This window comes from Rhinoderma darwinii, unplaced genomic scaffold (genome assembly GCF_050947455.1).
Source record: "Rhinoderma darwinii isolate aRhiDar2 unplaced genomic scaffold, aRhiDar2.hap1 Scaffold_4433, whole genome shotgun sequence".
NCBI lineage: Eukaryota > Metazoa > Chordata > Amphibia > Anura > Rhinodermatidae > Rhinoderma > Rhinoderma darwinii.
Window position 1 is genome coordinate 60537 of NW_027463890.1, and position 13716 is coordinate 74252.

The 13716-nt window shown below is 35.3% G+C and overlaps 1 protein-coding gene across 1 annotated transcript in view; it reads right to left on the reverse strand.

The window, feature by feature from the left end:
* Nucleotides 1–2753: 2753 nt before the first annotated feature.
* Nucleotides 2754–13716, reverse strand: part of LOC142715456 (interleukin-5 receptor subunit alpha-like) — a 31025-nt gene continuing 20062 nt past the window's right edge. Inside the window, exons 6-7 of the mRNA XM_075848662.1 lie at nt 4619–4697; nt 2754–3426 (exon numbers count right to left, since the gene is read on the reverse strand). Of these exons, the coding sequence (XP_075704777.1) occupies nt 3283–3426; nt 4619–4697 (223 nt within the window). The 3' untranslated portion in view covers nt 2754–3282. The remainder of the gene's footprint in view (nt 3427–4618; nt 4698–13716) is intronic.

The following is a 13716-nucleotide window of genomic DNA, read 5'->3' on the forward strand; positions in this document are numbered from 1 at the left end:
TAAGCACAGGAAGATTTTTGTTTTGTTTAGGATTGAAATGGCAGGAAAAAGGTTTACAAGCGACCGAACTTGGTGCTTTCGGGTACGGTGTATTTTGTATATGGTTTGGTATTTGGACAAGTTGGTGATGTGTATTGTATTATATTGTAAAAATGTTGTTAGAATAGGGATAGACTTAAGGGGGTTAATAGATAGGTTGGGAGGGGTCGGGGGGGGGGGGGTTTGCCTGACCCAGCCCCGGACTATGCGGACATGGGAGGACATGGGGCGGGGGGCTGGGCTGGGGTGTTGGGTGTGTTGGTGGGGGCCAGCATCTGGACTATGCGGACGTGAGAGGACATGAGGCGAGATGCTGGCTGGGGTGGTGGAGTTTAGGTAAGAAGGGTAAGGTTAAGGAAAGTCAGGGTGTGTATAGTGTGATTAAAAAAAAAAAAAAAAAAAAATGTAAAAAAAAAATATAAAAAAAAAAAAAAAAAAAAAAATAAAAAATTGGGATTAGTATTATTAGATTTTGGATTGTTTTTGTTATTATTATTTTATTTGTTATTATTATGTTGTTTGATTATTATTATTATCATCATTATTATGTTGTTTCTTTAGGCCCTTGGTTGACGCGGGTCGGGGGATTTTCTGTTAGTACTTTTGATGACGTTTATATGATGTTTGTATATATTCTAGCTATTGTTTAGCTTCGGATGAAGTGTAGATGTAAGTATATAAGAGTGGGGTGTATGTGGCCGGGTCTGGTATAGTTTTCTCTTCTCATATACAGAGATGTATATAAGAAAATTTGTTTATAAGAATTGGGTTGTGACTTTTTGGTTATATGGAATTAGTTATGTATTTGTTTTTCAGTTTATGTTTTGTAAATTTATATAAAATAAAGAGATACAGGATATAACTCAGGATCAGTACAGGATAAGTAATGTATGTACACAGTGACTCCACCAGCAGAATAGTGAGTGCAGCTCTGGGATATAATACAGGATGTAACTCAGGATCAGTACAGGATAAGTAATGTAATGTATGTACACCGTGACTCCACCAGCAGAATAGTGAGTGCAGCTCTGCAGTATAATACAGGATGTAACTCAGGATCAGTACAGGATAAGTAATGTAATGTATGTATACAGTGACTCCACCAGCAGAATAGTGAGTACAGCTCTGGAGTATAATACAGGATATAACTCAGGATCAGTACAGGATAAGTAATGTATGTACACAGTGACTCCACCAGCAGAATAGTGAGTGCCGCTCTGGAGTATAATACAGGATGTAACTCAGGATCAGTACAGGATAAGTAATGTATGTACACAGTGACTCCACCAGCAGAATAGTGAGTGCCGCTCTGGAGTATAATACAGGATGTAACTCAGGATCAGTACAGGATAAGTAATGTAATGTATGTACACAGTGACTCTACCAGCAGAATAGTGAGTGCAGCTCTGGAGTATAATACAAGCTGTAACTCAGGATCAGTACAGGATAAGTAATGTAATATATGTACACGGTGACTCCACCAGCAGAATAGTGAGTGCAGCTCTGGAGTATAATACAGGATGTAACTCAGGATCAGTACTGGATAAGTAATGTCATGTATGTACACAGTGACTCTACCAGCAGAATAGTGAGTGCATCTCTGGAGTATAATACAGGATGTAACTCAGGATCAGCACAGGATAAGTAATGTATGTACACAGTGACTCCACCAGCAGAATAGTGAGTGCGGCTCTGGAGTATAATACAGGATGTAACTCAGGATCAGTACAGGATAAGTAATGTAATGTATGTACACAGTGACTCCACCAGCAGAATAGTGAGTGCAGCTCTGGAGTATAATACAGGATATAACTCAGGATCAGTACCGGATAAGTAATATAATGTATGTACACAGTGACTCCACCAGCAGAATAGTGAGTGCAGCTCTGGAGTATAATACAGGATGTAACTCAGGATCAGTACAGGATAAGTAATGTATGTACACAGTGACTCCACCAGCAGAATAGTGAGTGCAGCTCTGGAGTATAATACAGGCTGTAACTCAGGATCAGTACAGGATAAGTAATGTAATATATGTACACGGTGACTCCACCAGCAGAATAGTGAGTGCAGCTCTGGAGTATAATACAGGATGTAACTCAGGATCAGTACAGGATAAGTGATGTAATGTATGTACACAGTGACTCCACCAGCAGAATAGTGAGTACAGCTCTGGAGTATAATACAGGATGTAACTCAGGATCAGTACAGGATAAGTAATGTAATGTATGTACACAGTTACTCCACCAGCAGAATAGTGAGTGCAGCTCTGGAGTATAATACAGGATGTAGCACAGGATCAGTACAGGATAAGTAATGTAATGTATGTACACAGTGACTCTGCCGTTTATGGAATTTCATGGAAATAAAAAATGGTAGTCAGAGGTAAACACACCCGATAAATGGATTTTCAAGATGTCTGCTTGCTGTCAGTGAATATGGGCATTCTTATTTACAACTAGAGGCAAAGAACTTGTACAGCCCTAATAATGACTGCTGAGGATTTGTTACAATTGTATCCAGATATACCAGCAGCACCAATTTCTCTCCTATAGTTTGATACATTTTACCTGCACTGATACATTGTAACAATCTAGAGTTCAGGCTGCTCATCCAGAGGATTGTCTTCTTTGCTTTTAATCTCTTTACTGCAACAATTTATTCACAAAAATAAACAATGAGACTACAGCGACCACTTAATAAAGAGTACAGAAGACAGAACAGCAGAGATTTTACTATCTTCAGCTGCTTTCATCCAAATAACTTCACATTTCTTTCCATTTCTTGCATAAACAGGCACATTTGTTGTTAAAAAGCTCAAAAAATCTGAACGGTGTACCCTAACGGAGCCGTATTGGCAGCCACTCAGCCTTACCAGGCTTTATCTGGGCATGAGGTGAGCTGGGTGGCAGCTGTGGACATATTGATTGTCACGCATGATTTTGTATAACTTGGGAGAAGACGTCTTCTACACTGGCAACTTATTTCTTTGCACTGGAAATGCTCAGATTCCCCAATGTTCAGGGTTGTTGTGAAGCTTCTTCTAGTCATAGTCACTTTACCACTGGGGGGCACTGGCTGCTGAAGTAGAATCTAGTTTCTATACCAGGTGCTCCCCCAGTGCAGGTTCTGGCAGCTCATCCAGGTGCCACCACCCAGGAACTTGCATCTATAGATGTTTGTATTCCCTGATAATAAAAATCCTGATTATTTTTGGCCGGCGGAGCGCAGCAGCATCCAGGATCATAGCGGTTTACACAATCCACTGGAGGAATAATCTCCAATCCGCGCATATTCTAGAGACGTCTTGTACTTTTCTGGCTCCACCAGCTCCTCAATGTAACTGATCACTTCTTCATTGTCCCACGAATTGCAGCGCATCAGGGCCTGTGAGACGGAGCAGAAGGTACAGGTAAAAGAAAAAAAACGAAAACTTCATTTTATATTTAAGAAGTTGTCTCATTAACCGATCACCTGGTAGCCCTGATCGACCAAAAAGTTGACTGCAGGAGGAAAGTGGTATTGCATGCTTTAAATGAATGGCCAACCAGGTACTGTATGGGCGGGCCAGGTCCGACAGTGGGAGAGCCACTTTGTGTGCAGGTCCCTGTTCTGGCTAAAAGAGGGGAGTCCTAAGAGGGTCTAAAAGGTCCCTAATGGAGCATATGAGACAAATCCTTTAATGGTACAAAATTCTGCTGCTCTGAGTCTGTTATAGAACTAAAGTCCCTGTATATCACATGAAACCCTCAAAAAGTTACGTGGGTTCTTCCTTTTCTGATATGTCACAAAAATAATCCCTAGTAAATACAATTCCTTCAGAAGGCTGACATTACTTCTCCCACTAGAGTTGTCACTCAGCTTTCTTAGACCCCTGAACAGTGTCGTTAAACATCCCCCTATCCAAGATCGATACATAACTAGGCAAACTCAGATGACAACCTCTGTGGGAGCTATAATGGCAGACATATTGGTTGTCATCCAGCTTTTCCAGACGCAGATAATATTTAACACATTTCTGAAATGAAGAGGACGATTTGTAAAATTAATATTTACCGGAGATTTTTTTTGATTATTTTTTTTAGGCTAAAATGTTCTATAAACATATCAGAAATATGACATTGGGGGAGATGTGGGAGCTGGGACCTTCATAAATCTCCGCAAGGGAAGGGTCCCAGCATTTGGCAGGTGTCTGGGCCCTTTTCCTTTATTCCAACCTGAATTCACAAAAACAATCTTGGATGAAGATCACATGCAGGACAAGTTTTAGGGATTAAGAGGGGCAAATGGGGCGAGACTTTGTGGTGCCCATAGAGGATTATCACTTCCTATCCACCATATAGATCAGAAAGGGGCAGAAAATGTAGCCCAAGTGATAGTGAAGGACCATGGAAGGGAAAAAGGGAAAATAATGGGAGCAATATCCTGCCCAACACATCGATCACATCTCACCTTCTACCAGCGCTGACAATAGAACACAGCGTCAACTCGTTACAATGTTACAGAATCCATATTTATAATGATCATATTGTGTATTCTGTATGAAAACTTCACTCTGACTCATTACATAGACAGATACCTGGCCTTGTACAGTCTGGAAAGTCTCCTTCAGGTCATTCTTGGGTGTTGGAATCTGTGGAAATAAGTCTCCCCAAAATCTAAAAGAAAAATGATTAGGATACATGAAATCTGAAACACTATCACTTCTGTATATAATTATATATGTGCAGCTGGTATAAGTTATACATCTTCCTGTATATAGTGATATGGAGCATGCTGGTATAACCTGGGTATCTTCTGTATATAATTATATATGTACAGCTGGTATAAGTTATACATCTTCTTGTATATAGTGATATGGAGCATGCTGGTATAACCTGGGTATCTTCTGTATATAATTATATATGTACAGCTGGTATAAGTTATACATCTTCCTGTATATAGTGATATGGAGCATGCTGGTATAACCTGGGTATCTTCTGTATATAATTATATATGTACAGCTGGTATAAGTTACACATCTTCTTGTATATAGTGATATGGAGCATGCTGGTATAACCTGAGTATCTTCTGTATATAATTATATATGTACAGCTGGTATAAGTTATACATCTTCTTGTATATAGTGATATGGAGCATGCTGGTATAACCTGGGTATCTTCTTTTGTATATAATTATATATGTACAGCTGGTATAAGTTATACATCTTCTTGTATATAGTGATATGGAGCATGCTGGTATAACCTGGGTATCTCCTGTATATAATTATATATGTACAGCTGGTATAAGTTATATATCTTCTTGTATATAGTGATATGGAGCATGCTGGTGTAACCTGGGTATCTTCTGTATATAATTATATATGTACAGCTGGTATAAGTTATACATCTTCTTGTATATAGTGATATGGAGCATGCTGGTATAACCTGGGTATCTTCTGTATATAATTATATATGTACAGCTGGTATAAGTTATACATCTTCCTGTATATAGTGATATGGAGCCTGCTGGTATAACCTGGGTATCTTCTGTATATAATTATATATGTACAGCTGGTATAAGTTATACATCTTCTTGTATATAGTGATATGGAGCATGCTGGTATAACCTGGGTATCTCCTGTATATAATTATATATGTACAGCTGGTATAAGTTATACATCTTCTTGTATATAGTGATATGGAGCATGCTGGTATAACCTGGGTATCTTCTGTATATAATTATATATGTACAGCTGGTATAAGTTATACATCTTCTTGTATATAGTGATATGGAGCATGCTGGTATAACCTGGGTATATTCTGTATATAATTATGTATGTACAGCTGGTATAAGTTATATATCTTCTTGTATATAGTGACATGGAACATGCTGGTATAACCTGGGTATCTTCTGTATATAATTATATATGTACAGCTGGTATTAGTTATACATCTTCCTGTATATAGTGATATGGAGCATGCTGGTATAACCTGGGTATCTTCTGTGTATAATTATATATGTACAGCTGGTATACGTTATACATCTTCTTGTATATAGTGATATGGAGCATGCTGGTATAACCTGGGTATCTCCTGTATATAATTATATATGTTCAGCTTGTATTATACATCTTCTTGTATATAGTGATATGGAGCATGCTGGTATAACCTGGGTATCTTCTGTATATAATTATATATGTACAGCTGGTATAAGTTATACATCTTCTTGTATATAGTGATATGGAGCATGCTGGTATAACCTGAGTATCTTCTGTATATAATTATATATGTACAGCTGGTATAAGTTATACATCTTCTTGTATATAGTGATATGGAGCATGCTGGTATAACCTGGGTATCTCCTGTATATAATTATATATGTACAGCTGGTATAAGTTATACATCTTCTTGTATATAGTGATATGGAGCATGCTGGTATAACCTGGGTATCTTCTGTATATAATTATATATATACAGCTGGTATAAGTTATACATCTTCTTGTATATAGTGATATGGAGCATGCTGGTATAACCTGGGTATCTTCTGTATATAATTATATATGTACAGCTGGTATAAGTTATACATCTTCTTGTATATAGTGATATGGAGCATGCTGGTATAACCTGCGTATCTTCTGTATATAATTATATATGTACAGCTGGTATAAGTTATACATCTTCCTGTATATAGTGATATGGAGCATGCTGGTATAACCTGGGTATCTTCTGTATATAATTATATATGTACAGCTGGTATAAGTTATACATCTTCTTGTATATAGTGATATGTAGCATGCTGGTATAACCTGGGTATCTTCTGTATATAATTATATATGTACAGCTGGTATAAGTTATACATCTTCTTGTATATAGTGATATGGAGCATGCTGGTATAACCTGGGTATCTTCTGTATATAATTATATATGTACAGCTGGTATAAGTTATACATCTTCCTGTATATAGTGATATGGAGCATGCTGGTATAACCCGGGTATCTACTGTATATAATTATATATGTACAGCTGGTATAAGTTATACATCTTCCTGTATATAGTGATATGGAGCATGCTCGTATAACCTGGGTATCTTCTGTATATAATTATATATATACAGCTGGTATACGTTATACATCTTCTCGTATATAGTGATATGGAGGATGCTGGTATAACCTGGGTATCTTCTGTATATAATTATATATATACAGCTGGTATAAGTTATACATCTTCTTGTATATAGTGATATGGAGCATGCTGGTATAACCTGGGTATCTTCTGTATATAATTATATATGTACAGCTGGTATAAGTTACACATCTTCTTGTATATAGTGATATGGAGCATGCTGGTATAACCTGAGTATCTTCTGTATATAATTATATATGTACAGCTGGTATAAGTTATACATCTTCTTGTATATAGTGATATGGAGCATGCTGGTATAACCTGGGTATCTTCTGTATATAATTATATATGTACAGCTGGTATAAGTTATACATCTTCTTGTATATAGTGATATGGAGCATGCTGGTATAACCTGGGTATCTCCTGTATATAATTATATATGTACAGCTGGTATAAGTTATATATCTTCTTGTATATAGTGATATGGAGCATGCTGGTGTAACCTGGGTATCTTCTGTATATAATTATATATGTACAGCTGGTATAAGTTATACATCTTCTTGTATATAGTGATATGGAGCCTGCTGGTATAACCTGGGTATCTTCTGTATATAATTATATATGTACAGCTGGTATAAGTTATACATCTTCTTGTATATAGTGATATGGAGCATGCTGGTATAACCTGGGTATCTTCTGTATATAATTATATATGTACAGCTGGTATAAGTTATACATCTTCCTGTATATAGTGATATGGAGCCTGCTGGTATAACCTGGGTATCTTCTGTATATAATTATATATGTACAGCTGGTATAAGTTATACATCTTCTTGTATATAGTGATATGGAGCATGCTGGTATAACCTGGGTATCTCCTGTATATAATTATATATGTACAGCTGGTATAAGTTATACATCTTCTTGTATATAGTGATATGGAGCATGCTGGTATAACCTGGGTATCTTCTGTATATAATTATATATGTACAGCTGGTATAAGTTATACATCTTCTTGTATATAGTGATATGGAGCATGCTGGTATAACCTGGGTATATTCTGTATATAATTATGTATGTACAGCTGGTATAAGTTATATATCTTCTTGTATATAGTGACATGGAACATGCTGGTATAACCTGGGTATCTTCTGTATATAATTATATATGTACAGCTGGTATTAGTTATACATCTTCCTGTATATAGTGATATGGAGCATGCTGGTATAACCTGGGTATCTTCTGTGTATAATTATATATGTACAGCTGGTATACGTTATACATCTTCTTGTATATAGTGATATGGAGCATGCTGGTATAACCTGGGTATCTCCTGTATATAATTATATATGTTCAGCTTGTATTATACATCTTCTTGTATATAGTGATATGGAGCATGCTGGTATAACCTGGGTATCTTCTGTATATAATTATATATGTACAGCTGGTATAAGTTATACATCTTCTTGTATATAGTGATATGGAGCATGCTGGTATAACCTGAGTATCTTCTGTATATAATTATATATGTACAGCTGGTATAAGTTATACATCTTCTTGTATATAGTGATATGGAGCATGCTGGTATAACCTGGGTATCTCCTGTATATAATTATATATGTACAGCTGGTATAAGTTATACATCTTCTTGTATATAGTGATATGGAGCATGCTGGTATAACCTGGGTATCTTCTGTATATAATTATATATATACAGCTGGTATAAGTTATACATCTTCTTGTATATAGTGATATGGAGCATGCTGGTATAACCTGGGTATCTTCTGTATATAATTATATATGTACAGCTGGTATAAGTTATACATCTTCTTGTATATAGTGATATGGAGCATGCTGGTATAACCTGCGTATCTTCTGTATATAATTATATATGTACAGCTGGTATAAGTTATACATCTTCCTGTATATAGTGATATGGAGCATGCTGGTATAACCTGGGTATCTTCTGTATATAATTATATATGTACAGCTGGTATAAGTTATACATCTTCTTGTATATAGTGATATGTAGCATGCTGGTATAACCTGGGTATCTTCTGTATATAATTATATATGTACAGCTGGTATAAGTTATACATCTTATTGTATATAGTGATATGGAGCATGCTGGTATAACCTGGGTATCTTCTGTATATAATTATATATGTACAGCTGGTATAAGTTATACATCTTCCTGTATATAGTGATATGGAGCATGCTGGTATAACCCGGGTATCTACTGTATATAATTATATATGTACAGCTGGTATAAGTTATACATCTTCCTGTATATAGTGATATGGAGCATGCTCGTATAACCTGGGTATCTTCTGTATATAATTATATATATACAGCTGGTATACGTTATACATCTTCTCGTATATAGTGATATGGAGGATGCTGGTATAACCTGGGTATCTTCTGTATATAATTATATATATACAGCTGGTATAAGTTATACATCTTCTTGTATATAGTGATATGGAGCATGCTGGTATAACCTGGGTATCTCCTGTATATAATTATATATGTACAGCTGGTATAAGTTATACATCTTCTTGTATATAGTGATATGGAGCATGCTGGTATAACCTGGGCATCTTCTGTATATAATTATATATGTACAGCTGGTATAAGTTATACATCTTCTTGTATATAGTGATATGGAGCATGCTGATATAACCTGGGTTTCTTCTGTATATAATTATATATGTACAGCTGGTGTACGTTATACATCTCCTTGTATATAGTGATATGGAGCATGCTGGTATAACCTGGGTATCTTCTGTCTATAACAATATATGTACAGCTGTATAAGATATACATCTTCTTGTATATAGTGATATGGAGCCTGCTGGTATAACCTGGGTATCTTCTGTATATAATTATATATGTATAGCTGGTATAAGTTATACATCTTCTTGTATATAGTGATATGGAGCATGCTGGTATAACCTGGGTATCTTCTGTATATAATTATATATGTACAGCTGGTATTAGTTATACATCTTCCTGTATATAGTGATGTGGAGCATGCTGGTATAACCTGGGTATCTTCTGTATATAATTATATATGTACAGCTGGTATAAGTTATAAATCTTCTTGTATATAGTGATATGGAGCATGCTGGTATAACCTGGGTATCTCCTGTATATAATTATATATGTACAGCTGGTATAAGTTATACATCTTCTTGTATATAGTGATATGGAGCATGCTGGTATAACCTGGGTATCTTCTGTATATAATTATATATGTACAGCTGGTATAAGTTATACATCTTCCTGTATATAGTGATATGGAGCATGCTGGTATAACCTGGGTATCTTCTGTATATAATTATATATGTACAGCTGGTATAAGTTATACATATTCTTGTATATAGTGATATGGAGCATGCCAGTATAACCTGGGTATCTCCGGTATATAATTATATATGTACAGCTGGTATAAGTTATACATCTTCCTGTATATAGTGATATGGAGCATGCTGGTATAACCTGGGTATCTTCTGTATATAATTATATATGTACAGCTGGTATAAGTTATACATCTTCTTGTATATAGTGATATGGAGCATGCTGGTATAACCTGGGTATCTTCTGGTGTATAATTATATATGTACAGCTGGTATAAGTTATACATCTTCTTGTATATAGTGATATGGAGCCTGCTGGTATAACCTGGGTATCTTCTGTATATAATATATATGTACAGCTGGTATAAGTTATACATCTCCCTGTATATAGTGATATGGAGCATGCTGGTATAACCTGGGTATCTTCTGTATATAATTATATATGTACAGCTGGTATTAGTTATACATCTTCCTGTATATAGTGATGTGGAGCATGCTGGTATAACCTGGGTATCTTCTGTATATAATTATATATGTACAGCTGGTATAAGTTATAAATCTTCTTGTATATAGTGATATGGAGCATGCTGGTATAACCTGGGTATCTCCTGTATATAATTATATATGTACAGCTGGTATAAGTTATACATCTTCTTGTATATAGTGATATGGAGCATGCTGGTATAACCTGGGTATCTTCTGTATATAATTATATATGTACAGCTGGTATAAGTTATACATCTTCCTGTATATAGTGATATGGAGCATGCTGGTATAACCTGGGTATCTTCTGTATATAATTATATATGTACAGCTGGTATAAGTTATACATATTCTTGTATATAGTGATATGGAGCATGCCAGTATAACCTGGGTATCTCCGGTATATAATTATATATGTACAGCTGGTATAAGTTATACATCTTCCTGTATATAGTGATATGGAGCATGCTGGTATAACCTGGGTATCTTCTGTATATAATTATATATGTACAGCTGGTATAAGTTATACATCTTCTTGTATATAGTGATATGGAGCATGCTGGTATAACCTGGGTATCTTCTGGTGTATAATTATATATGTACAGCTGGTATAAGTTATACATCTTCTTGTATATAGTGATATGGAGCCTGCTGGTATAACCTGGGTATCTTCTGTATATAATATATATGTACAGCTGGTATAAGTTATACATCTCCCTGTATATAGTGATATGGAGCATGCTGGTATAACCTGGGTATCTTCTGTATATAATTATATATGTACAGCTGGTATAAGTTATACATCTTCCTGTATATAGTGATATGGAGCATGCTCGTATAACCTGGGTATCTTCTGTATATAATTATATATATACAGCTGGTATACGTTATACATCTTCTTGTATATAGTGATATGGAGGATGCTGGTATAACCTGGGTATCTTCTGTATATAATTATATATATACAGCTGGTATAAGTTATACATCTTCTTGTATATAGTGATATGGAGCATGCTGGTATGACCTGGGTATCTTCTGTATATAATTATATATGTACAGCTGGTATATTATACATCTTCTTGTATATAGTGATATGGAGCATGCTGGTATAACCTGGGTATCTCCTGTATATAATTATATATGTACAACTGGTATAAGTTATACATCTTCTTGTATATAGTCATATGGAGCATGCTGCTATAACCTGGGTATCTTCTGTATATAATTATATATATGTACAGCTGGTATAAGTTATACATCTTCTTGTATATAGTGATATGGAGCATGCTGGTATAACCTGGGTATCTTCTGTATATAATTATATATTTACCGCTGGTATAAGTTATACATCTTCTTGTATATAGTGATATGGAGCATGCTGATATAACCTGGGTTTCTTCTGTATATAATTATATATGTACAGCTGGTGTACGTTATACATCTCCTTGTATATAGTGATATGGAGCATGCTGGTATAACCTGGGTATCTTCTGTCTATAACAATATATGTACAGCTGGTATAAGATATACATCTTCTTGTATATAGTGATATGGAGCATGCTGGTATAACCTGGGTGTCTTCTGTATATAATTATATATGTACAACTGGTATAAGTTATACATCTTCTTGTATATAGTGATATGGAGCATGCTGGTATAACCTGGGTATCTTCTGTATATAATTATATATGTATAGCTGGTATAAGTTATAGATCTTCTTGTATATAGTGATATGGAGCATGCTGGTATAACCTGGGTATCTCCTGTATATAATTATATATGTACAGCTGGTATAAGTTATACATCTTCTTGTATATAGTGATATGGAGCATGCTGGTATAACCTGGGTATCTTCTGTATATAATTATATATGTACAGCTGGTATAAGTTATACATCTTCCTGTATATAGTGATATGGAGCATGCTGGTATAACCTGGGTATCTTCTGTATATAATTATATATGTACAGCTGGTATAAGTTATACATATTCTTGTATATAGTGATATGGAGCATGCCAGTATAACCTGGGTATCTCCGGTATATAATTATATATGTACAGCTGGTATAAGTTATACATCTTCCTGTATATAGTGATATGGAGCATGCTGGTATAACCTGGGTATCTTCTGTATATAATTATATATGTACAGCTGGTATAAGTTATACATCTTCTTGTATATAGTGATATGGAGCATGCTGGTATAACCTGGGTATCTTCTGGTGTATAATTATATATGTACAGCTGGTATAAGTTATACATCTTCTTGTATATAGTGATATGGAGCATGCTGGTATAACCTGGGTATCTCCTGTATATAATTATATATGTACAGCTGGTATAAGTTATACATCTTCCTGTATATAGTGATATGGAGCATGCTGGTATAACCTGGGTATCTTCTGGTGTATAATTATATATGTACAGCTGGTATAAGTTATACATCTTCTTGTATATAGTGATATGGAGCATGCTGGTATAACCTGGGTATCTTCTGTATATAATTATATATGTACAGCTGGTATAAGTTATACATCTTCTTGTATATAGTGATATGGAGCGTGCTGGTATAACCTGGGTATCTCTGGTATATAATTATATATGTACAGCTGGTATAAGTTATACATCTTCTTGTATATAGTGATATGGAGCGTGCTGGTATAACCTGGGTATCTCCGGTATATAATTATATATGTACAGCTGGTATAAGTTATACATCTTCTTGTATATAGT